This window comes from Erpetoichthys calabaricus, chromosome 2 (genome assembly GCF_900747795.2).
Source record: "Erpetoichthys calabaricus chromosome 2, fErpCal1.3, whole genome shotgun sequence".
In the NCBI taxonomy this organism is placed as follows: Eukaryota; Metazoa; Chordata; class Cladistia; order Polypteriformes; family Polypteridae; genus Erpetoichthys; species Erpetoichthys calabaricus.
In genome coordinates this window covers 254,163,895-254,189,381 of record NC_041395.2, presented here as the reverse complement: position 1 = coordinate 254,189,381, position 25,487 = coordinate 254,163,895, and the positions used below count along the sequence as shown (strand labels likewise).

The window sequence follows — 25,487 nt, the reverse complement described above, 5'->3', positions numbered from 1 at the left end:
GATGCTATATTTCTAAGTACATTTTGTTTGACATTCTTGTTTAGTTCTCCACTTCCTAATCAATACTGTACTTTGCTTGCTGTTCTTAGTTAATATTAAAGTTTTATTCTATTCCTCTTTATTTAGGCACATATGGAGTTGTGTACAAGGGTAGGCATAAAACCACTGGGCAGGTCGTAGCCATGAAGAAGATTAGATTGGAAAGTGAAGAAGAAGGTGTTCCCAGTACAGCAATCCGGGAAATCTCACTTCTTAAAGAACTTCAGCATCCTAACATTGTCTGGTATGACGATTCAATGTTTATCTCTGAGTTTTCATATTAATTTTTTGCCATTGGCTTCTAAAACACATTTTTGGTTGAAGAATTCCTTTGTCACTTATCCCAGTTTGTAGTGATGGCCAAGAAAATTAATATGGGTCTATGGTGACCAACATCCAGTCATATATGCTCATAACATCCCAATTTGTACTAAAATATTGTTAAATAAACAACATCTGAAAAATACTCTTGTGAATAAAAAGTTTATTCATTGACAGCTTAAAAAAGTGCACATGTGAAACTGAAGATTTAATTATTAATGAAGAATGGTGAAAAGATAATCAGGAATAGAATGTATCTTGGATTACTGCTTATTGAAGCATTTTGGATATGCAGAAAGTTAATTCACCTGTGCAGTTTCAGACTGGTGCTAAATAGTCCATAGGTACTCACTACTATGAATAGAAATGTAATAACAGGAGGTGGGTGTACAATTCAAATGCTCATTTGCACCTGAGAGCGTTCCATTTTAATTTATGAAAGCATTTTCCAGAGGTGGTTTATACACATTTATATTGAAATGCAATGTAACTTAACACAAGAAAACTTGCCATACTAAATAGTTAACAAAGAATAGTGTATTTCTCAAAAAGATTAATATAAAAAAAAACATTTATGCACACACAAATTCAAAAAAAGTATTAAACAGAAGAAACTAACATTTTCAAAAACAAAATTGTTGCACAATTAAAGAAAAAGCTGCCATAAGTCTGAAGATGTATATTAAAGAAGAGTTTTATTACAATGAACACAAGTTAAAAACAAACATGAAATGCAAATGTGTAAATACATTCAAATACTTCTACACATTTTAAAGGAAAATAATAGTTTAGAATTATTTATAAACAATAGGCCTTGTAACAGTGCAATTGCTGAATCAATTTCATAGTCATCAAGGAGTTCTCTTATCTCATTAAAATGACCAATTGTATAGTTAACCAATTAGTTGATGAGTATAGGGTGTCATTTCCCCCTTCTTTAGGGTTTAGGTTAGCACAGTTGAGTAGCTAATAAGTATATGCAAAAAAAAACCCACAAAAATAACAAATGTCTCTAACAAAAATTATATTGAAAACATAACAAGCTGCTATTATCTGTATAAAGGAAAACCCATTTTTAAATGACTTGGATTTGAAATTGTCAGGAATGGCATTTACCATTTTCTTCAATGTCTAAATAAACCCAGCTGTTTTTGTTAATCTTCTTAAAATATTGCTGTAATTTTAATAAGTATGACCTTAAATACTAATGTTTTTATAATTGTTTAATTTTGAAAGTTATGTTTGTTTAAGGTGCATCAAAATGTTGGGTGTATTTAGACATTAAACAAAATGATACAAATGATTGTTAACCTTTCAGGTTTAATCAATAAAGAGGAGTGCAGAGTTTGAAAGTTTAGGTAATGATGAGGAATGTTTCACAAACATGAGATGTGCTCTGTATCTCAAATTGGTACATTTTCATTTGTTTGTATGGACGAACAGGAAAGCGTAGTTCTTCAAATGAAGCAGTTGAAAATAGCATGTTTTAAGTCTAGGGCTGCAACAACTAATTGTCAAAATCGATAATTAAAATGTTGGCAATGATCACTTTCATTGATTAGTAGTTTGCATCATTAAGCAGCGAATGTTGTGCTTCACAACTGTGTTGCTACTTCATTCAGCTGTAAAAGCATTTGAGGAAATAAGCTGACGATGCGCAAGTTTAGGAGCACTTTACTCTGTATGCAGAAAAAAAACATGTTTTGTGAGTTGCCAAATGTGTATGTTTCACCTCGTATGGCACGAGAGCACAACAGAGATGCACAGACATTAGAATAGGAAGCATACTGTTCCAGGCTGTGTGGAAGAGGAAGACTTGCCGTCATCCCAGTAAGTTGAATGTTACTTCTGTTATGCGATACAAATGCGTACCGGTAACACAATGTTTACTAGGCTAGGCATAAATAACCAATAGCTAGTAAACATTCAGATTTTCACTTGACATATTTAGTTTTTTGTTTTAAATAATAATAAAAAAAAAATTGTTAGAGTTGCCTTGCACCCTGTGTTGGGTGGGATTGGCTCCAGCAGACCCCCATAACCCTGTAGTTAGGATATAGTGGGTTGGATAATGGATGGATGGATGTTAGAGTGTGTGTATCTACAAAAGAAGAAATAATCCCTGTCCAAGCAGAAAACTTAATTTTTTTTATTTTTAAAATTTTTTTCCCCAGTATTGTAAGGAAATTGTAAGCTCGCTGAGAGAGCATCAATTCAAAGTCAAAAGATAGGAGTGGGTTGGAAAAGCAAAAGTTCCAGACTAGTTGACTATTGGACTTCAACTGGCTTTTTTACAATCTGGAGGAAGACGTGATAATGTGCAAGTACTGCTGCAGCAAGCTCACTTTAGTCAGCAAAAGAGATTTTGTGTAGGATCACACATTTTTCAGATGTGAAAACCTAACTGCACATGACAAGCAGTAGGTTACGACAGTGTGTCTACAAGTGGTGGTAAAAGGTTTCTAGACACCACAGAAGATGAATGATGATGCAAAACGATTCAAACTTTCAGTTAAAATTAAACTGAATAGTACAGAGAAAAGGGAGAACTGGGTTTCACGCAGATGATACCACTTGTTTTGCTACAAGCGAAAATAGTCTTGACATTTCCTTGACAGTTTCTTGTTTCATTTTGAAGTGTTTGCTTTGATTCAGAAAAGTTTAATTTATTGAAAGCTGTTGTGTTTTTAAGGATATTTTGTGTATGTTCATTGCACAAGTGTTTTATTTCTATTTATGATTTATTTTCAAATTATTATTCTATAAATGTTGTATAAAAACCTATATTTTGTTTGAAATATCTACAAGTAGTTTGTTTTTTAAACAATACATTTCTGAAATTTTTTTTACAAACTTGTTTAATTTGTGAAAGCCCCGTTTTCATGCAGTGTTTTAATTTCAAATATATTTTACAATCCGACTAATTGGTTAATCTGCAAAATCACCAGATTAATCAATCATCAAAATAATCTGTAGTTGCAGCCCTGTTTAACTCCAGTTTCCCAAAAAAAACACATACTAATTTTGAAATAAAAACAACACTTAGCTTTGCAAATTAAAATCTTTAACATTTTAAAGTTTGATGGAGCATTTTAAATATCACAAAACTAGTGATGTTGAGTGGGACTTGAATGTAAATTATACTTGAAATGGAAATATTTATGAAAGAAGGATAATTAATAGAATACAATTTAAAAGCAGAAACAAGTCCCTGCCAACACAGTAAATAAACCAGCTGCTGACCTAAAAATTTCTGGAGCTGCACAGTCCAATTTAAAAGTAATACAGCCATGGTGGTCAGCTCGGTGTACTTGTATGATAATAATAATAATACATTTTATTTATATAGCGCCTTTCCCATGCTCAAGGCACTTACAGAATATATGACAGAACGGCAGGGTATACAGTATATAGCATTGTACAAACCAGATAAATAAAGATTAACACAGTGAATTCAGAGAAAAAAAAAAGCCTAACAGACAACATAATTGATGGTCTTGCACACACACATACAGGTTACATGAACATCTTGACAGAGAGGTAAACTGAGAGAAGTGTTGAGTTGTTTTTTAAAAAAATTCATGGAGTCAGCTGACCTGATTAATTTCGGTAGGTCATTCCAGAGTCTGGGCATATACAGCTGAAGGCCCCGTCACCCATGGTGTATAGATTAGTGTGGGGCACAACAAGATTGCCAGAATCAGAGGACCTTAGTGGGCGGGCAGGCACATAGTGATGGAGAAGGTCACTGATGTAGCTTGGTGCATGGTTATTTAAGGCTTTGTAGGTTATTAGTAGAATTTTATATTCGATTCTGTAAGACACAGGGAGCCAGTGAAGACGGAGCAAGATGGGTGTGATGTGCTCGCTGCTGCTGGTTCGAGTAAGGACTCTTGTAGCCGAGTTTTGAATAAGCTGGAGCTGTAATATAAGATTAGAAGGGGCACCTGCCAGTAGGGAATTATAATAATCAATGTGGGATGTGATAAAAGCATGGACAAGTTTCTCAGCATTAGAAAAAGAGAGGAAGGAGCGAACACGGGATATGTTACGGAGGTGAAAGTAAGAAAGTTTCTTAATGTGATTTATGTGGGCGGAATAAGAAAGGGAGGAATCAAAAATGACACCAAGATTCTTTGCAGTAGAGGCAGGTCTGATGAGATCATCGCCAAGATGGACAGGGAAGGAGCTCATTTTATTAAGTTGCATTTTAGTCCCAATTTGCAGGAGTTCAGTTTTATTACAATTTAATTTTAAAGAGTTCTGCTCCATCCAGGTTTTAATTTCACTAAGGCAGGTTGTGAGCTGAGAAAGCTCTGATGAAGTTCCCACTTTTAACATTGAAGTAGAGCTGGGTATCATCTGCATAAAAATGATAACCCAGTCCATAACTACGGATAATATGGCCAAGGGGAAGCATATAAATACAGAAAAGCAGAGGACAGAGCCCTGAGGGACTCCTTGTGTGACTGGCGCTGAGCTGGATCTGCTGTTGCCAAGACTAACAAACTCTTGCCTATCAGTCAGATAGGACTTGAACCACTGGAGGGCAGTGCCAGAGATACCCAGCATGTTCTCCATTCTGGACAGTAGGATGTCATGTCTAACAGTGTCAAATGCTGCACTGAGGTCTAACAGAATTAATATGCTGGTTTGTCCAGAGTCTGCTGCCTTAAGCAAATCATTGGTTACCCGTAGCAGAGCAGTTTCACAGCTGTGCCACGTCCTGAAACCAGACTGAAAAGGTTCCATCAAGTTATTAGAGGTTAAGTAATTGGTGAGTTGGGAAGCTACAACACACTCAAGAACTTTTGACAGGAAAGGTAAGTGGGAAATAGGCCGGAAATTGTTAAGATTGTCAGCATCAAGACCAGACTTTTTTTTAACATTGGTGTTACAGAAGCAATTTTAAAAGAGAGCGGCACAGAACCGGCGTCAAGGGATGAGTTTATTATTGTTGTAACAGTCGGGATTATGGCATGAAGGCAGGATTTAAGTAATGTGCTGGGGATGGGGTCCAGTACACAAGTAGTCGGCCTCATTTTTCAAAGCAGGTTATTAACAAACACAGATGTGACTGGTGAGAACTTGGAGAAGGAGCTGGATGGAGTGGGAAAACAGGGAGAGATATAAACAGATGATGTATTTATGTTAGTTGAATTATTTAGATCTGTAATTTTGTTATGGAAAAAGTGGAGGAATTCCTCACAGACTTCAGTAGAAGAGGTAGTTGGGCCAGATGTGGGTTCGAGTAGTTTATTAACTACAGAGAACAAAACCCTTGGGTTATCATGGCCACTTTCTATTATTCTGCCATAATGGGTGTTCTTGGCAGCGGTTAGTGCTTCTCTGTAAGCTCTTTGGTGGTCAGAGAAAACCTGGATGTGCACGGTGAGGCCAGACTTGCGTGACATTCTCTCAAGGCGTCGGCCAGCTGCTTTCATAGATTGCAATTCTGAATTATACCAAGGAGCTGAACATTTAAAGGAAACCTCCTTATGTTTTAAAGGAGCTGTTTTATCTAATATTTTATCTGAATGAAGGGCTGTGTTATAGTGGTCAACAAGACTATCTAGTGTTGACGGAATAGGTGAAGACAGAAAAAGATCAGAAATGGATCCAGAAAGGATAGAGGGACAGATATTTTTAAGGTTTCTGTAAGAAATTTGTCGTTTACAGGTAAGAGAAGGGAAAGGCAGTGAGACAGTGAAAAAATACTGCTTTATGGTCAGAGTCCCAAATCAGTGCTGTGAATGTTGGCAACAGATAGTCTAGAAGTACAGATCAGATCCAATATATGACCACCAGAGTAGGTGGGAAAATCAACATGTTGTGTTAAGTCAAAACAGTCCAGTAAGGATAGGAATTCATTTCTCATTTTAGATGTAGTAATGTCAATATGGATGTTGAAATCGCCAAAAAGGATAATTCTCGGAGAGTAAGAGCTTAGGTGGGTCAAAAATTCAATCAGATCGGATAAGAAGGCTGCATTGTATTTTGGAGGGCGATAAAGATCAAATCAATATTTTTGTACTCTGTGCCGTGTTTGTTGCTTTCCACCTGTCAAAATGATTTGCCCACAAAAATTACAATGCCATAAACACACTATGGATCTTTACTGAATTTTAGTAGCACATTTAAATATAAATATTGTCATAATTACTAGTCTGATGGGAAATCATATAATCCTAAAATTATGAACTACTAGCAGCGTTGAGCACTGAGAATACTTTTGTGATTTATCTCCACACTCTGAATTTTTTTTTTTTTTTTTAAAGCTAACGAGATGTTCTGTTTTTTTTCTAGTAAGATAGGAGACTCCTATGGCCATATCTTGTGTTCTATAAAGTTACTATTCTCTCTCGCCTTTTTTATTTTGCTCCCTTTGATCTTAGATTATTTTTTTCCCATCCAGCTATTCTCTGTAGCTCTCCTCTAAACTCTAATTGATTTATTAGCTAAGACTAGTTTTAACCTCCTCCTGCAATTTTCTGGAGTTGAAATGAACCAGGTAGGCTAAAACTCCCTCTAGTGGCACTTCATATCTCTGCATTGGAAAAAATCCTCCAAAAAAAATCACTCTTCAAGACAACTTGCAAGCTAGCTGTCTGCATCCTTGGTGGTAACGTCTCTGCTAGGAACACGCTGTTGTCACTTGCTTACCTGCTGGTTTTATAGTTTTGTTTTTGGATGACCTCTTGTATATTGCTGTGATGGTTTGTGAGTCAGGCACCCTTGGATATATGTCAGGTTTCTCCTTTAGCCACTTTGGCTGTGCTGTTGCACTTGGCATACATAAATGTAAATCACTTAGACGTCCTATGTATTTTAAGACCTCTGTCAGTAGAAACTGAATCCTAAATATGGCTAACTGAAATAATTTTATAGGCTTTCTTGCAGTGAATGGAAGCAAATGTTACAATAACATTTACAGGGTTTTGTCTTATTTTGCATTACTGGCAAGCAGCAATGCTGACTTCTACACTGAATGATAATGTAGCATCTGTCAGCATTATACTCATTGCTCCCTGAAGATCTTCCATTATACTAACATAAAACTGGATTACAATAAAGGGAAAATTAAAAAAGCCACATCACTGGCATATGGAAGAAATATTCTGCCACATATCAATTATAATGAATGCTGCATTACCTGTTTAACATAATGGTATGCTTTTTGTGTATTATAGTATTTAATGTTATGCACATTAGCATGCTATATTCTTGTTTTTAATACAGATATATAATTATTTAAATAGGTGGTTGACAAGACAGAGTTGATGATTGTAACTGTATCTTTCACAGTATTTTGCTTTTACTATATATTTTTTTTGGTGACTACCTTTTTTTTTTTTTTTCTTTTTCTTTAAGTCTTCAGGATGTACTAATGCAGGAATCCAGACTCTACCTAGTTTTTGAATTTCTGTCTATGGATTTAAAGAAGTATTTAGACAGCATTCCTTCTGGGCAGTACATGGATCCAACTCTTGTTAAGGTACAAATTAACAGTAATTCAAGGGGATAGACATATTTTGTATTAAGCGTATTTTTCTTTGTTTAATAAATTTAAGTGAAACAAACCTGGTTACACTTACAAATATCTGCATTAATTTGTTTGCCCAATTTGAAAAATGTCTGACACTTAATAAGCTAAAATGCTTAGCTATCCTACGCATATTTAACATTTTTGCAGATTTTTTTTTAATTTAATATTTCACTATAGAAAATGTGCAAACTATCATTCTTGCAAATAAATTTACTGCATACTTAATTGACAAACCAGTACTTGCAATAAACTGCTTCTTAGAACTAAATTTGCAAAATGTGAAAGTATTTTACCAAAAAAGCTACAGTTTACCCTATTTGCATGATTCACTTGTACAGACGGGGGCAAAAACAAATCCTGGAGAAAATTCAAACTAAAGAAAAACTGTAATTCATAGATTATTTTAAGGCATTTAAAATGTTTTGGGTCAACATAGCAGTAGATAGATAGATACTTTATTAATCCCAAGGGGAAATTCAAATACTCCAGCAGCACCTTACGGATACAAAAAACAATATTAAATTAAAGATTGATAATAATGCTGGTAAAAACGGACAATAACTTTGTATAATGTGTGAATTCCCCTTGGGATTAATAAAGTATCTATCTATCTATCTATCTAATGTTAATGTTTACCCAAACCCCCCCACCCTCTCCCCCGGGTGGAATTGAAGAGTCGCATAGTTTGGGGGAGGAACAATCTCCTCAGTCTGTCAGTTAAGCAGGACAGTGACAGCAGTCTGTTGCTGAAGCTGCTCTTCTGTCTGGAGATGACACTGTTTAGTGGATGCAGTGGATTTTCCATAATTGATAGGAGCCTGCTGAGCGTCCGTTGCTCTGCCACAGATGTCAAACTGTCCAGCTCCATGCCAACAATAGAGCCTGCCTTCCTCACCAGTTTGTCCAGGCGTGAGGCGTTTTTCTTCTTAATGCTGCCTCCCCAGCACACCACCGCGTAGAAGAGGACGCTCGCCACAACCATCTAATAGAACATCTGTAGCATCTTATTGCAGATGTTGAAGTACGCCAGCCTTCTAAGGAAGTATAACCGGCTCTGTCCTTTCTTACACAGAACATCAGTATTGGCAGTCCAGTCTAATTTATCATCCAGCTGCACTCCCAGGTATTTATAGGTCTGCACCATCTGCACACAGTCACCTCTGATGATCACGGGGACCATGAGGGGTCTGGGCCTCCTAAAATCCACCACCAGCTCCTTGGTTTTGCTGGTGTTCAGGTGTAGGTGGTTTGAGTCGCACCATTTAACAAAGTCATTGATTAGGTCCCTATACTCCTCCTCCTGCCCACTCCTGATGCAGCCCACGATAGCAGTGTCATCAGCGAACTTTTGCACATGGCAGGACTCTGAGTTGTATTGGAAGTCCGATGTAAATAGCCTGAACATGACTGGAGAAAGTGCAGTCCCTTGTGGCGCTCCTGTGTTGCTGACCACAATGTCAGACGTGCATTTCCCAAGAAGCACATACTGAGGTCTGTCTTTAAGATAGTCCACAATCCATGCCTCCAGGTATGAATCTACTCCCATCTCTGTCAGCTTGTCCCTAAGGAGCAGAGGTTGGATTGTGTTGAAGGCCCTAGAGAAGTCTAGAAACATAATTCTTACAGCACTGCTGCCTCTGTCCAAGTGGGAGAGGGATCGATGTAGCATATAGATGATGGCATCCTCCGCTCCCACCTTCTCCTGATATGCAAACTGCAGAGGGTCGAGGGCGTGTTGAACCTGTGGCCTCAGGTGGTGAAGCAGCAGCCTCTCCATGGTCTTCATCACATGTGATGTCGGAGTAACAGGCCGGAAATCATTCAGCTCACTAGGACGTGATGCAAGATGTTTTCCAAAGCCTCGGGACTCTCCCCTGTTCCAGGCTCAGGTTGAAGATGCGCTGTAGAGGACCCCCCAGCTCCAATGCACAGACCTTCAGCAGTCGTGGCGATACTCCATCTGGACCCGCTGCTTTGCTGGCACGAAGTCTCCTCAGCTCTCTGCTCACTTGTGCTGTTGTAATTATGGGTGGGGATGTCTCTCCTATGCTGGCATCAGCAGAAGGATGTGTGGAGGGTGCAGTACTCCGAGGTGAGAGTGGGTTAGGGTGGTCAAACCTGTTAACCCTTTAACCGCCAACTCCCTAAATATTCTCCACGCCAGGCGAAATCTGAACAATTTTAGTTTTTTTACTTTTTTACATTTTTTTTACATTTTTTTACATTTATTCAAGCAGTATTGACCACTAAATGTTGTGCAAGTTGCCAGTGTATACACAAAATCTATAAATGTAACCTGAATTCTCAGCTAAGCAAAACATCTTGATACCAAACCGTGCCCTTTTCAATGGTAGATACTGTCGAAACTGTAAGCGGCCCTTCCACGACAATAAACTTTCATCAACTGCAACTGACGGTCCTGGCATGTAGGGCAACTGAAATGCTTCAAATAAATGATCAATCAAAGGACGTAGCTTGAACAAGTGGTCGCGGTTTGGATCTTTCTTATCTGGCTCGTTTCTGTTGTCATTCAAATGAAAGAATTTCAGCAGCAAAGAGAATCGGTTACGTGTCATGACAGCTGCAAAAATAGGTGTTGCATACATAGGATCTGTAGACCAGTACATCTCAATATCTGGTTTTCTGATTATTCCCATCAACATCAAAATCCCAATGAATTTTTTCATTTCGTTTTCAGCAGTGTCAAACCAAGCACGAACACGGGAATGTGGAGGTAAATTGGGATTTTTCTCAATAAACTGTGCTGCATACAGATTTGTCTGATGAACAAAATGTCTAATCAAATCAGGTGACACAAACAGCTCATAAAACTGCTCAGCAGTGTAATTGTTTACATCAACAATAAAGCCACACGTTCCCTCAAACGAATGCAGAAAAGGTAGTTCACCACGGGCAGCAGCCCAGCTGAGATGCTGGGGATACACCCACTCAGCGCCGTCATCCGATGCGTCTTCATTCACAATATCATGCAGCGCACGTTGCTGCTCATTACTGTCACTAAAATCTTCTTCAGAACTGCTACAATCATGATCAGAACTGTCCAAAATCGCCTGCAAAGCCTCACTTGAAGTCAGTTTACGTTTCGCCATATTCACAGCTGTTACATGCGAATCACGTCACATGACCGGCCAAAACAACCACAGACTTGTCGAAATACAACGTAGTAATAATACCCACGCCAAACCGTCAGTTATACTACTTGCCAGGCATTCATATAACCACAGGCAAATGTGCCGGATAATTCCGGCAGTATGGCGTTAGCATTAAAACAACGGTGCCGGATATATCCGGCAGAGGGCGGTGAAGGGGTTAAAGAAATTGTTCATTTGGTTTACTCTCTTCACGTCTCTCTCCATGGTGGTACCCCGCCTCGAGCTGCAGCCAGTGATGATCTTCATCCCATCCCACACTTCCTTCATGCTGTTACTCTGCAACTTCTGCTCCAGCTTTCTCCTGTACTGCTCCTTCGCCGGCCTGAGCTGGACTTGGAGTTCCTTGTGCACGCGCTTGAGCTCATGCTGATCACCGCCTTTAAAAACCCTTTTCTTCTGGTTCAAAAGACCCTTGATGTCACTTGTAATCCATGGCTTGTTGTTAGCATAGCAGTGTACAGTTCTTACTGGAACTACAATGTCCATACAGAAGTTGATGTTGTCAGTAGTGCAGTCAACAACTTCCTCAATGTTCTCACTATGTGATCCCTGCAGGATATCCCAGTCTGTAGTTCCAAAGCATTCTCTAAGAGCCTGCTCTGCCTCAGAGGACCACTTCCTGAATGAGCGTGTGGTTGTAGGTAGGACCTTCACTCTTGGTTTGTAGTGAGGCTGAAGCAGAACCAGGTTATGATCTGAATTCCCAAGCGCAGGCAGCGGGGTGGTGCTATATGCGTCTTTAACGTTTGCATACAGTAAATCAATAGTCTTATTTCCCTGGGTGTTACAGTCCACATACTGGGAGAAGGCAGGTAATGTTTTGTCCAGCGTCACATGGTTAAAGTCTCCAGCAAATAGCACAAGCGCCTCAGGGTGCTACGTTTGTAACTTAGCAACAGCAGAATGGATGATGTCATTGTTGTCATCGTGTACATCCCTCCTCGGGCAGACGTGGAGACAGCGAGTGACATGTCCAAACTCTCTGGGCAAGTAATAGGGACGCAAACTTATGGCCAACAGTTCGATGTCCCTGCAGCAAGTGGAGACTTTGACGTTAACATGTCCAGAGTTACACCACCGTGTATTAACATAGAGAGCGAGTCCTCCTCCTTTGTGCTTCCCGCAGGTACTTGCATCTCTGTCCGCTCTAACTGTGCTAAACCCAGGTAGCTCGACGTTAGCATCTGGGATGGTGGTAGTTAGCCACGTTTCGCAAAAGCACAACAAACTGCATTCTCTGTAGGTTCTGACATTTTTCACCAGCGCAGCCAGTTCGTCGATCTTTTTTGAGATTGAGATCACATTTCCCAGAATCACAGAAGGCACCGAAGGCTTAAAACGCCACTTTCTCGCAAGCCGCTTCACTTTTAGCTTAGTGCCGGCTCTGCTGCCACAATACAGCCTTCTTACCTCGTCGAGTAAATAGGGAACCACACCGGCACTAGCATTTGTTCTCAGCGCTTGAAGTTGAGTACTTGAATAGACGAGTCTCGGCGTGTAAAAATCCATGCCCAAATTGTAAAAGTAAGTGTGTCCAGGGAACGAATCCACATAAAATAAAGTGATAGGAGTGATCAATATAAAAAAAAAAAAAAAAGAGAAAAATAGTCATACACATACAGTCATACACGGAGCTGCTGAAAAGGCTGCCACTCACAGTAGAAAATGTAGTACCAACAAAGAAATATAATTGACCACATATCAAGACCTTGATTTTTAGAATGAAGTATATCATCAGTCTTTCCATTTTCTTAACTTGTTTATTTCAGCTTACATTGAAGGAAAGTCTGCCCTAGCATTATTCAATGCAAGGCACAAACTAATTTTGGTAGGCATGTTGGTCCATTGCATGGCACATTCTTGAAACTTCCACTCCTGTTCATTATATGCCAATTTAGTGTTAATTTTTTCCCAAAATGTACTTTGAGATGCGAGAGGAAACTGAATACCTAAAAAAAAAAAAAAAAAAAAAAAAAAACCTTGATATTTATAAAGTGCAAACTCTCATCAGTGGCAAAGTTGGAGATCAAGCCCTGCTTTCTTGTGCTATGATGTACCAGCACTAACCAGACACCCATCATTCTACTTATAAACACAAATGAATAGCAAATATAATGGAATTGTGATGATATTCAGAAAAAATGTGTTGAATTTGACAATGAATTTGTAAAATCAGACTGACTAAAATACTTTTTTTATGACACTGAAAAAGATGCAGTTAATGTAGTGAGTGATTTTTGCTCTGTTAGACTTCATTAATGTAGCTGAAGCACTCATTTAAAAAAAATACACTTTAATAATAAATACAGGAATTAAAAAAGCTCAACTCAATATATATCAACATTGAATGCAAGACAGACAGACAAACACATAACACAGAAGAGGTTGGCTGTTTAGAGTTCTAATTTATCTTGACACAGATGAATGGTTTTATGAAACCAGGTCTTTAAGGGTGTTGTCCAATGTTGTGTGGAGTTGTTGATATTGTGGCTACAGGTTCAAGTTGAGGACTTTATCTACACTGGAGTGCACTTTTTGTCGGTCTTGCATAGACCGTCTGTGGTATGTTGTGATGTTATACCTTCTGCGCCTTCATGGGCGAAAACATTACCCAGTCCGGCACATGAGTGTATGAGTTGAAGTTGCCTTCTGCTACTTCTCCATTATCTCAGACAGGGCTCAGTTTTAATTTAAGCTCAAACTTCACTTTAAATCTTTGATTTTGAAGTACACAGCCTGAAAGGGTTGTCCTGTTTCAAGTCAGAAAAACTGACCATTCCTATAAATATCAAGTTACAGTCAATATAATTAGGCAATTTTTCACTGTTAAAGTAGTTTTGGGAATGCATTCAAGTGTGTGCGTGTGTGTGTTTTATTTATTTATTTATTTTTTTAAACTAGAAGTAAGAACTTCTTCCTTGATATTGAATTTTACCATTGAAGCCCTGTAGATGCTCCTTGTTTAGAATTAAGACTGCAAGGCATGTTTTGATGACAAATCTAAGTTGTGCAGTTTGTATATGTGAATTCTTAGTCCATTATATATCATGCTGCTTTAAATTAAGGCACAGAAAAACTGTTAAATTCTGAGGATTAACAGTATTCCCAAGCTGCTGTTAATGTGATTGCATTTTTCTTTTCACTCTAGGTAATTTTTAATTAATGCACCAATCAAAATATTTTTTGTCATTTGTGAATCAATGTTTGGTTGTGTATAATAGACTAAGAGAGCTATACTATAATTAAAATTCAGCATTTTAATGTTAATATTTTTTGTTTCATTTCTTTACAGAGTTATTTGTATCAAATCTGCCAAGGAATTGTGTTTTGCCATTCAAGAAGAGTGCTCCACAGAGACTTAAAGCCCCAAAACTTGTTAATAGACAATAAAGGAGTAATTAAATTGGCAGATTTTGGACTGGCCAGAGCATTTGGAATTCCAGTGCGGGTTTACACTCATGAGGTATGACGCTGATCAGAAATAAGAATAATGCATTCAGATAGGGGTGGGTGAGTGGCGCTGTATGTGTGTGTATAATATCTCTTAAATGAAGAGAGTTTATATTCCTCATGACTGTTTTCATTATGGATTGACTGCTTAGTATTTGGTTATTCAAATGTTAAGATACCAGGAGAGTTTGGTTTTGTGTTTATGGCATGAATGTCCTTCGTATACTTTGAAACAGACTTACTCACATAGAAAAAAAATGCTGTCTAGCAATCTTAAGACATGATCCAAAACATTGTAAATCTCTACCTTCTGAACCTCTAGCTTTTGACACCACCCTTTTACATGTTGCCCATTCTTCTTTTGAAATTTTAAATAATTAACGATTTCCCAACTTGCTGCTGCACATCTGCCAGCTACACCTCTCTGTTTACAGCAGTCATTCTGCTGTACTATAGAAGCCATTTGTAACTTTTTACACCTCGAAACTTGTCTTGCAGTTTTACTTGAACACCTTGCACTTTGAACTGGTAATGTGTTTGCGTTACTGTGTGCTATATGTATGGGTTTTATTTAAAACACTCCATAATACAGTCTCTAACTATAAACTAGGTATTTTGGCACACTGCTTGAATGTACACACAAATGTTCTTGCTGTTGTAAAGTGTGCCACAAAGTTGAATACTTTTTCCTGTACTGCTACTTTTATTTCGTATTCAGTATTCAACTTAAAAGGCATGGACATTTAAAGAGTCTTTGTTGATTTAAGTAAGATTGTAAACAACAGTATTCTGGGTAAAATTTTTATTTATTTATTTTTTTAAATCATCTGAACTAGTAGATGTCACTAATGTGCCTGTTGACTTTCTATTAATAAAAGCACTTTACTACTACCACTGCTACATAATATGGTGGGTCCTCCTTAAATGAAATTGCCTCCTACACTTAAAGATATAGAGTGATATAGTGGTGTGTCTGTGTCTGTGTCTGTGTGTGTGTATATATATATATATATATATATATATATATATATATATATATAATATATATAATATATATATGTGTGTATATGTCAAGGAGGGAGGAATTGGGGAGTACTGCATGTACCCAGTTTCTCAACGTACAACGTCGCCTTTTGAGCTTTGTGGAACTTTCGCTCTTTCCCTTCGGCCGTCATTTACATAAAGCAGTTCCTTCATGGTGCTCTGCAAGAAAGGACACCGTGCCTAAGAATAGCTTGCGTGCATTATTGTCAACAAATATCAAAAAATACAAAAAACAAATGGCCCGCTAATTTTCTTTTTTCTATAATGTCACCAAATTTTAATCAACTCTGTTGAAACATTGAGATTTTGTTGTGATTTTTTTTTCTAAGTTCCCCTAAATGTTGATATATCAATGTCTCTTTTTTAGCGGTTACCTACTGGATATACAATCCAGTCAAATTTCAGCTTTTTAACTAAATGAGAAAAGACATTTTTGTAAGTGAGTCTGTCAACTGTGCATTATATATAGAGAAAATTAGATTTCTGAAAATAAATGGAATTTATATTGAAATACATTTTTTAGAAGGAAGACAAAATGCCTTTATTGTAGTCTTTCAATTAGACGCATGACATGCAAAGTTGGTGCCTTTTATTAGGCGGAGGATAAACAAGGAAACCAGTCATAATATGCCTAGTAGGAAACTAGGATAAGAGAGAAACCACTGCTTTTTATGTTGCTTTTTTTAAAGTGATAATTATGTAACTGTTTCAAGCATAAGATGGTCTGTTTTGAGGACAAATTGAGGGCAACTTATTTAGCAGGTTACAATTATCAAAGTACTCTGAGTTTAAAATAGATTGTAAATGTATACAGTATTAGATTATTACATTTTAAATTGCATTAGAGTATAGAAAAGGTGGTGCTTTAAAGATGTTAATTACATGTAAGCATATTTGAGGTCCTGGATTGGTATTGGCACATCAGTCTTCTAACCCAATTGTAAACGTGAATATGTTGTAAATAGTAAATCTTTGTTACTCTTTGTTAGTCTTTTTTTATCATGGGTTGTTTTTAATTTTTATGCACCTGGGTGGTGTAAATTACATTTATGGTATGTAGATTTTTGGGAAATTAACAGACTGATAAAAATGTGTATATTTTCCACTCCCTGAAATTAAAAAAGGACAATTGTGTTTTAATGTTTCATCGGTATCATAAGATTTGCGTAAAGTGTTTTTACTTACTTTCAGGTTGTTACGCTGTGGTACAGAGCTCCAGAAGTTCTTCTTGGTTCTGCACGTTATTCCACGCCAGTAGATGTATGGAGTATTGGAACAATATTTGCAGAGCTAGCAACAAAAAAACCTCTTTTCCATGGTGATTCTGAAATAGACCAGCTTTTTAGGATTTTTAGGTAGGTTTTCCTTCCGCCCTCCTCCTTCTCCTCAATCATACCATAATGATACTCTTTTTATAGAGAAAGTATAATAACCGTTTAATTAGTTAGTATGAAATTAAATTTTGTTCATCAAATTGGCTTGCAGACTTTACCACCCAGCAGTTGATATGTTCTTACTAGTTTAGTGTTTTATTGCATATACAATGTATAAAAAAAAACAAAAAAAAAACATTGCAAGTAAAACAGTCCACAAAAATATTACCTGCCTTTTGGCATTAACATGGGTTTAAAATGAGCTTGATACTATGATTGTTTTATGCATCTTGCATGCTCTGGTGGCATTCGCTCTGAGCATGAGAAAGGTACTGTAAATAAAATGTACATGTATTAAATATAACTAATTCTGATGTTCTGTTTATCTCTCCTGGATGTTCTAAAACATTTAATTATTTTTATTGATTTTATTTAAAGGAAAACCATTCCATATGATCAAGTCTAACTTATACAACACAAAAATAACACTGCATACAATCAAGTCAAACCTTAAAAACAAAATTCAACCCCCATCTGAGAGAGTGGAGAGCCAACAGCATGAACAAATAGTTAAAAACAACAAAGTCCTGTTCTCCAATATAAATGCTTATTCTAAATTTTTAATTAGATTTTGCCATTTTTTAAAGTTTTTAACAGATTCTCATTTAGAGAATTTGATTTTTCCACCCACCAATTTCAAATATTATAGAACATCAGTTACCCACCAACTCATAACAGGTGGGCGGAGATAGTGTAGTAAAGGCAATCAAAATTTGTCGTCCTTCATTTTAAGCCCATGTAAAACATTTTTAAACTGAAAAAGTTACTCCGTGATTGAACAGCTTTCTTGTGGGTTCCAGGGTAGTGCTGACACTTCCTGGATAATCTGGTTAGAAAATTGATTGATTGTATTTAAAACTTAATTTAACTTTACTTTTCTTTCAATTTTGTCATTTTCATACATAATGTTGAAAACATACTATAAAATCTGTTTTTTTTTTGTTTTTTTTTTATATATACATTTTGTCCATTGTTTTTGTATAGTAAATTATTCAGATTTTCTCATGCTGCTGGGCCAGTTATCAAAATGTTTCATATTTTAGAATTTCTTATTCAGATGTCTTATTTTAAAGATATATGGAGAAGTGTGATTCAATTTCAGCATTAGCATTGAGTTTTTTATTGTGTGTAGTGGCACCAACGATTGCTGCTATGCTATTACAGTTTTCCCTTACACATCTAGAGTATGAGCCCAGTGTTGTTAACACTACACAGGCTCAAAATGGCAGCTTTTTAAATAAACTTCACATACCCAATATTAAATTTTTTTTTCCCCTTTTTTGAATTCTACTATAAAATGCCTTTTATACCCACGACACTTTGCACTAAATCAGAATATACCATGTTTTGATTGTAATCGGCTTAACACTATGAGATGTGCATAGAATAGGAACTTCTTATCAGGTATTTTCAAGTTGTAACATACTGGAAGAATTGCATAATTATCTGTCATACATTTTTCTGGAACAAACCAGTGGTTTATGACCCCTAACAGCAGTTCATAGTGGTATAATGCATGCCACTCTTTCAATGTAGAAAATCAAAGTTGTATTTGCTCCTTAAAATGCTACATTACCCCATTTTTAGTTGGCTACTTGGAACAATGATTTTAAACATTTTAGTTTCTCTAATTTATTGTTTTACTGATCTAGAACTCTAGGAACACCAAACAATGATGTTTGGCCAGATGTAGAGTCTTTGCCAGATTACAAAAACACCTTCCCAAAGTGGAAACCAGGAAACTTGTCGTCTGTTGTGAAAAACCTAAATGAGGATGGCATTGATTTGTTATCGGTAAGTAATCATTTGTTCTGTGTATATTCAATGCATTGTCTGTATTTGTTAACTTCTAGTCACTGCCATTCATTGTTTTCCTGACAGACCTAGGGTATTAACTTTTTAAAGATAGTTCTTAAAGCCTTAATCTGTCTTGATAATACTAGAATACCATGAAAGATCACTAGAATTTTAAATCTATTGTGACTGTTTTAACATTTGATTTATTTTGTCTGAATTTAAATAGAATAAGTGCTTCTTCATATGCGTGCATTTTATACAGTATGTATGAAAAGGTGGCTTGCTTTGCTTTATGTAGTTTCTATTTTAGTCTTTTGTCTGAAGACCTATGTTTACAGAATACCTTTATTGTCAAATAGGATATTTACCATCTGATTTAATAAATGAAGGATTTGTTCAAGTTGAAACTAGTTATGTTCTAGCAATTAAATTGTTCATGCATACTTCGAGTATTTATGAAACCTACCAAAGGCAAATTTATCTATTTTTATTGCTATTGGTTTTTATTCTCACTGACACAGTGGATCAGCATTTCAGAAAAATATCTCCTCCACCTCATCAGGAATTCAACTCTGCCTTTCATCTGTTTAGGATGTTCTTTGTTTCCCTTATTCTTGCAACACTGTTGATTATAGCAACTCTATGGAGGGTTAATGAATGCAGTTATTTTAATTATAGTGATTTGTATTTTTTTTTCCAAGGAATCTTTATAAAGTTGAATTTTTTTTTAATATAAATGTGGAAGAAAGGTTCCTTTTTCAAAAATCCTTCCAAAGACATGATTTATTGCTAAAGCAACTTCAATTAAAATTATTTAATCGTGATTAATCAAATGATTGAAATTTTTAATTGAAATTAACTGAAATTTATTGTATTTCCTTCATGCATATTTTTCTATAAAGCAGAAATCGGTGATTAATTTATAAGTTAATAATTGCTTGCCTATGCATATTTAAATTTATTTTAGTTTATTAAACAATTCTGTATAACAGAAACGGCGACCACCAGACTGTTACTGTAATATTTGGAAAAAACAATACATAGTGCTTTTGGGGTGTTCTCTTGCAACATAGCAGTCCAAACCATAGCAATTATACAATGAGTCAAATTATAAAAAAAGAAAAGCATAAAATCAGTTCAGCTTTTGTTAAAAATCAGCAGTGTTAGAAGTTAGGTTGTGCTTAACTATGTGAAACACATCGTCAACTCCATAGTTGTTACCTGGAGAGGAGAAACCATTACTTGCATTGAAAATAATGTACAGTATATATTTAGGCTTTTAAATGGCAAAGAATAGATTGTTTTTAAAAAAAAAAAAAAGTACTTTATATATTTGATAGTGACTTATTTAAGGGTTTTAAATTACACATTGTCATCAAATGTATCATTTGTTAATTTTTAAGTCTGCCTTAACCTTCAAACCGTGTCTAGTGGTGGCCCTGAGGCTAGGAATATATGCTGACAATTGGAAGGTTGCTTGTTCGAATCCCATAAATGCCCAAAGTGCCCTTAACCTGCAATTGCTTTGTCCTGTGTATGACGTTTAATCTGTATCCAGCTCTGATAGCAGGTCTAGGTTCTCTCTCTCACTCACTCACTCACTCACTCACCCAAACAGAATAAATTCATCAGGCTAATGTTTATTCTGCTTATTGCCTAGCTTTATTGGTTCCAGCATAATGTAGGTTACAGTTTAATTAATTAAACAAGAACATACCACGTGTGCTCTGGGGGAAGTTTGAGTGGGCATAAGGAATCTGCTGTTTAGCTGTTCAGACATTGGTAGCACCTGGACTGTGCTGTTTCAGGTCAGAAATCCATTCATAGTTGACGAATAAAGCTCCACAATCTGTCTCCCATTCAGACACCCTGTTCTGGATATTTTGCTAGACTTATTACATTGGGGGAATATAATGTGTGGAAATTGTTGTATAGTTAATATCCTACATTTATATATTACAAACAAGTTTATTTATTTATTTTTTTTATACACAGAAAATGTTAATTTATGATCCAGCAAAAAGAATTTCAGCCAGACAAGCACTTAATCATTCATATTTTGATGACCTGGATAAGCACAACCTTCCTGTGAACCCACTTAAGAAAATCTAATTTTTTGGGGAATGAGAAAGGGCAGCTGCCTAGTGGGTTTATAAACCTACATTTACATTTTTATTTGTTTATTATTGTGTATAATGCTGACAAATCTATTCTATTTCTATTGTATGTTTTATGAGTGTTATGATTTAATATTTCCATTTTATTGTTGTCTGTTTATGCTTAACTGTAAATAGATGTGTTTCTATACTCCAGGTATGGTTTTTTTTTTTGATTTCTGTAATAAAGTGCACCTTTTCATTTATTACCTGCTTTAACTATTGGTCTAACATTATTTTAATTTATGCAGTATTTTTCATCCTTGTGTCCTTTTGTGCGTCTCTACATATTGTCAAATTTACACTGTTGTAAAAAGATCAACAATACTGCCAGTGTGGAACTGTTTTGCTGAGTGAATGTTATAGGTAACATCCATAAAGTATGTGAAATGAAATACTGTATAAAAACATCAATAAATCTAAATATAACTGTATAAAAGGAAAATGCATTTTTTTTTTTTCCAAAAATAAATGCAGTATTGTTTCAGAGTTTTTTTTTTTTTTTTGGCAGAAATAAGTGAAGCATTGTTCATGACATGCCTAGAAACTTGTTTGTTTTTTTTTTTTTTTTTTTTTTTTTTTTTTTTTTTAAACACAATTGGAGTATGAAAGGAGCTGTGCATTGTCTGAGGAGATAAGGAAATGCAGCACTACTGAAACTTTGAAACAATTAATCAGATCTTCCACCAGAACCATGTTCGTGAGGAGCAAGAGTTACAGACATTGCTTTAATCAGAAGTTAAGCCTGGGTAGTAATTCTACTAGTTGGTAAATCTGTTTTCTTAGGTAGACTAGAATCCTAAATATCATAGACCTAGAGTAGTGCTAACCTGTATGGAAATTTTGGTTTCATTTCATGATTACTATTAGTTTGAATAATCATGCATATTTTTTTAAATTAAATGAATGATTCTGTCCTGACTGTTCACACAACTGCTTGGTGTATGTATGATTTTCATTGCAGAAAGAAAAGACCTTTTTCTGTATTCAGCACAGATTAAGGAGTAATGTATTCTTTAATATTTACATTAAATCTATCCATCCATCCATCCATTTTCCAGCCTGCTGAATCTGAATACAGGGTCACGGGGGTCTGCTGGAGCCAATCCCAGCCAACACAGGGCACAAGGCAGGAAACAATCCTGGGCAGGGTGCCAACCCACCGCAGACATTAAATCTATTAATATTTAAACAGATTCTGATCCTTATTTGAGGGCTGCTCAGTTTGATAGACTCTGGTCACCTTGTCTCTAGCATTCTAAACAGGTCCTGCTTTTATTTTATTAGATACACTGCTGTCCTCATTATCATGTCTGCCAATGTAATTTTAACTTTTTTTTTTTTTTTTTTTTTTTTTTTGGTTCTTTAGCTTTGTAGGCTCTTTTCATAGCTTTTGTATATTTTAAATTGATTTGGCCATAATGAAAATGAGATACTCTTGCAACATCCATCCTACCATCCATCATCCAACCCACTATATCGTAACTACAGGTTCACAGGGGGGTCTGCTGGAGCCAATTCCAGCCAACACAGGGCGAAAGGCAGGAAACAAACCCCAGGCAGGGCGCCAGCCCACCGCAGGGCACACCAAGCACAATTTTAGAATCACCAATGCACCTAACCTGCATGTCTTTGGACTGTGGGAGGAAACCCACGCAGACACGGGGAGAACATGCAATCTCCACTCAGGGAAGACCCAGGAAGCGAACCTGGGTCTCCTAACTGCGAGGCAGCAGCGCTATCCACTGCGCCACCGTGCCGCCTCTCTTGCAACAGACCTAACAATTTAATACAAACAAACTAGTTTCAGTCAAAGTGGCGATACAGAATTTGGCTAATACTTTGAAAACATTTGCAGCCCAGAGGAACGCAAGTATCAGCTATTGAATTTGGCAGTCATGGTATGTTTCAATACTATAAAAACAAAATAGCTTCATCCCTGTATGAATGAATACAATCTGTGTTTTTGAATATAAAGTTAAATGCCTTTATCTGTCATTTCTGTGTACATTACCACACTTTACAAAGTTTGGCCCTGACAGCACAAAGTGGTGTCCTACACCCCTACTAGGATACCAGGGAACCCTGACACAACCCCATCCCCTACACAAACAAACAGATGAACATTCAATATACTGGTATATCAATTTTTAATATTTTGTAACACAAGAAAAATACATACTGTATGGTGTGGTTTCAGAGGTTTTATGGTAATGAATTGATAGAAAAGAAGATATAGGATACTATAGTACTTTGACTTTTAATTTCAAGAAATCAATATGCTATACATTTCTAAAAACATTTACAAGCCTGAGCAAAACATTTGAAACTAGTATTTGAATAAATGAGATGTCATGGTATGTTCAAGCATTTCAGACAAAAATTATAAGCGACTTGCAGCCTAGGGGAAAATCTCTCATGCTGTCATGGTTCTGTTAATTTGAAAGAAGCAGAACTAAATTGATAGCTGCCTGGTGTAACCACACCAGATTTAGCAACCTGTGTAGTGTCATATTATAGGAAAATTCGCCATTCAAAAAAAGGGTGAAAACAATTTCAGTTGGGTGATATAACAGAACAATGATTAGTGGTGTTGTGTTAGATTCAACATCCTGGGTTTAATTTATGCCTAGGACCTGCAATGGCTGATCAGGGCTGGTTCCTGACTTGCATTCAGTGCTACTGAGATGGTTATTAAAAGTCCCTATGATAATGATTTTATTAGACAGGTAGGGGTAGCACGGTGGCGCAGTGGGTAGCGCTGCTGCCTCGCAGTTGGGAGACCTGGGGACCCGGGTTCGCTTCCCGGGCCCTCCCTGCGTGGAGTTTGCATGTTCTCCCCGTGTCTGCGTGGGTTTCCTCCCACAGTCCAAAGACATGCTGGTTAGGTGGATTTGGCGATTCTAAATTGGCCCTAGTGTGTGCTTGGTGTGTTTGTGTGTGTCCTGCGGTGGGTTGGCACCCTGCCCAGGATTGGTTCCTGCCTTGTGCCCTGTGTTGGCTGGGATTGGCTCCAGCAGACCCCCATGACCCTGTGTTCGGATTCAGCGGGTTGGAAAATGGATGGATGGATAGACAGGTAGGTGAAGACAAGCTCCTGGGTGGGGTGTGGCTTGAATTATTAATGTTTTAAATTGTTAGTTTTAATAAATATCTAAAAATGAATGGTAGGTTTATATACCTAATAGGACTTTTCCAAAAATGTCATTGTGAGCCACTCACAATATTTAATATTACTAGTGTTAAAATTTTTACTGCATAGATTAGGGTCTTCTAAAATAGTTTAGAATACTTAATGCTTTAGCTGTCTTTCCAGAAAGTAAAATCTGACATTTTAATGTCTGAAAAGGCTGCAAGATTTAAATTTATATGTTAGGCATTAATGGGAACATGCCCTTCAGCCCAGCCAAAATTGTTTATCTCTATTCATCTAACTCTTTCCAAAAAATAAAAACTATTTTAAAGTGGCACAATGTACTTCTGTTTAGTACATGGCTTGGTAACTTATTCAATGTATTTTAGGTTCTCTGAAGAAAAGCTTTTAAATTTGTGCAAAATTAATTTTTCCTCTATAATCTGTACCCCCTTGTAATTACTGAAGAATGTAATACAAACAGTTGGTATCCACCATATGAATTTCCTTCATAATCTATCATTTTCCTTCATAATTGTTAAGGGTGTTTACATGTACATACATAAAATGGATTAAGGCAGAAACCTGGTTCCTTAAGGTATTTTCACACTCCCAGTCTGTTTGCTTAGTTATGAAGCAGGGGTCATTTCATTACTTTGTTTCAATTTCCAGTTAGGTTTGGTTTGCTTAAAAGTTTACAGTGTGCAACAAAACCGAAATTATCAATAAACATCCAGTGGGCATGTCATGGAGTTCTTTCATATTGCAAAGTATAAAAAAAATATATAAGTATTTGAGCACTGCTGTATTCTCTGTAATTATTAACTCAATGGCTACTTGAATATTATGCGCTAATAAGTTACATTGATTTGTTTCAGTTTTATTCCAGTAGACTTTCACACAATTTTCATTTAGGTGTAGGATTACTCTCCAGTAGCCACACTATGATCATAACTTCAATTTAGTTTATCTCAGATCACATGTATGCTGTCTTAATTCTTGTACATGTTTATTAATTTTGTAATTATGATTAACATGACAATGTTAGCGTATTAAGTGAATGCCCCACCTGTGTACATATTTGTTTTAAACCCTTTTATTGTTTTTTAATGCCAGTTCTCAACTCAATTTTGTTATGAATGATACTCTACAATTACTATCTACAGATGCTCAGCGTGATTACCACAGCACACACAATGTCATGCATAATGCAGTTTTTCTTGTAGTTACATGGGTCCCATGCTGGATCACATTCAGACGTTATGCATTCTCATGGTACTGCACCAAGACCACCCTTTTCAAATATCTTGGTACAGTTGTTGTGGTCCACACCAGAGTGCGATTGGCGTGTTCATGTTCACATCTACCTAAAAGAAGCACACGTTCAGGGAAATC

General features: G+C 36.5%; 1 protein-coding gene across 1 annotated transcript in view; it reads left to right on the top strand.

The window, feature by feature from the left end:
* cdk1 (cyclin-dependent kinase 1) overlaps positions 1-21,404 on the top strand; it is a 28,226-nt gene extending 6,822 nt beyond the window's left edge. Inside the window, exons 3-8 of the mRNA XM_028795391.2 lie at positions 127-283; positions 7,732-7,855; positions 14,372-14,542; positions 16,765-16,928; positions 18,659-18,800; positions 20,799-21,404. Of these exons, the coding sequence (XP_028651224.2) occupies positions 127-283; positions 7,732-7,855; positions 14,372-14,542; positions 16,765-16,928; positions 18,659-18,800; positions 20,799-20,915 (875 nt within the window). The 3' untranslated portion in view covers positions 20,916-21,404. The remainder of the gene's footprint in view (positions 1-126; positions 284-7,731; positions 7,856-14,371; positions 14,543-16,764; positions 16,929-18,658; positions 18,801-20,798) is intronic.
* Positions 21,405-25,487: the final 4,083 nt, after the last annotated feature.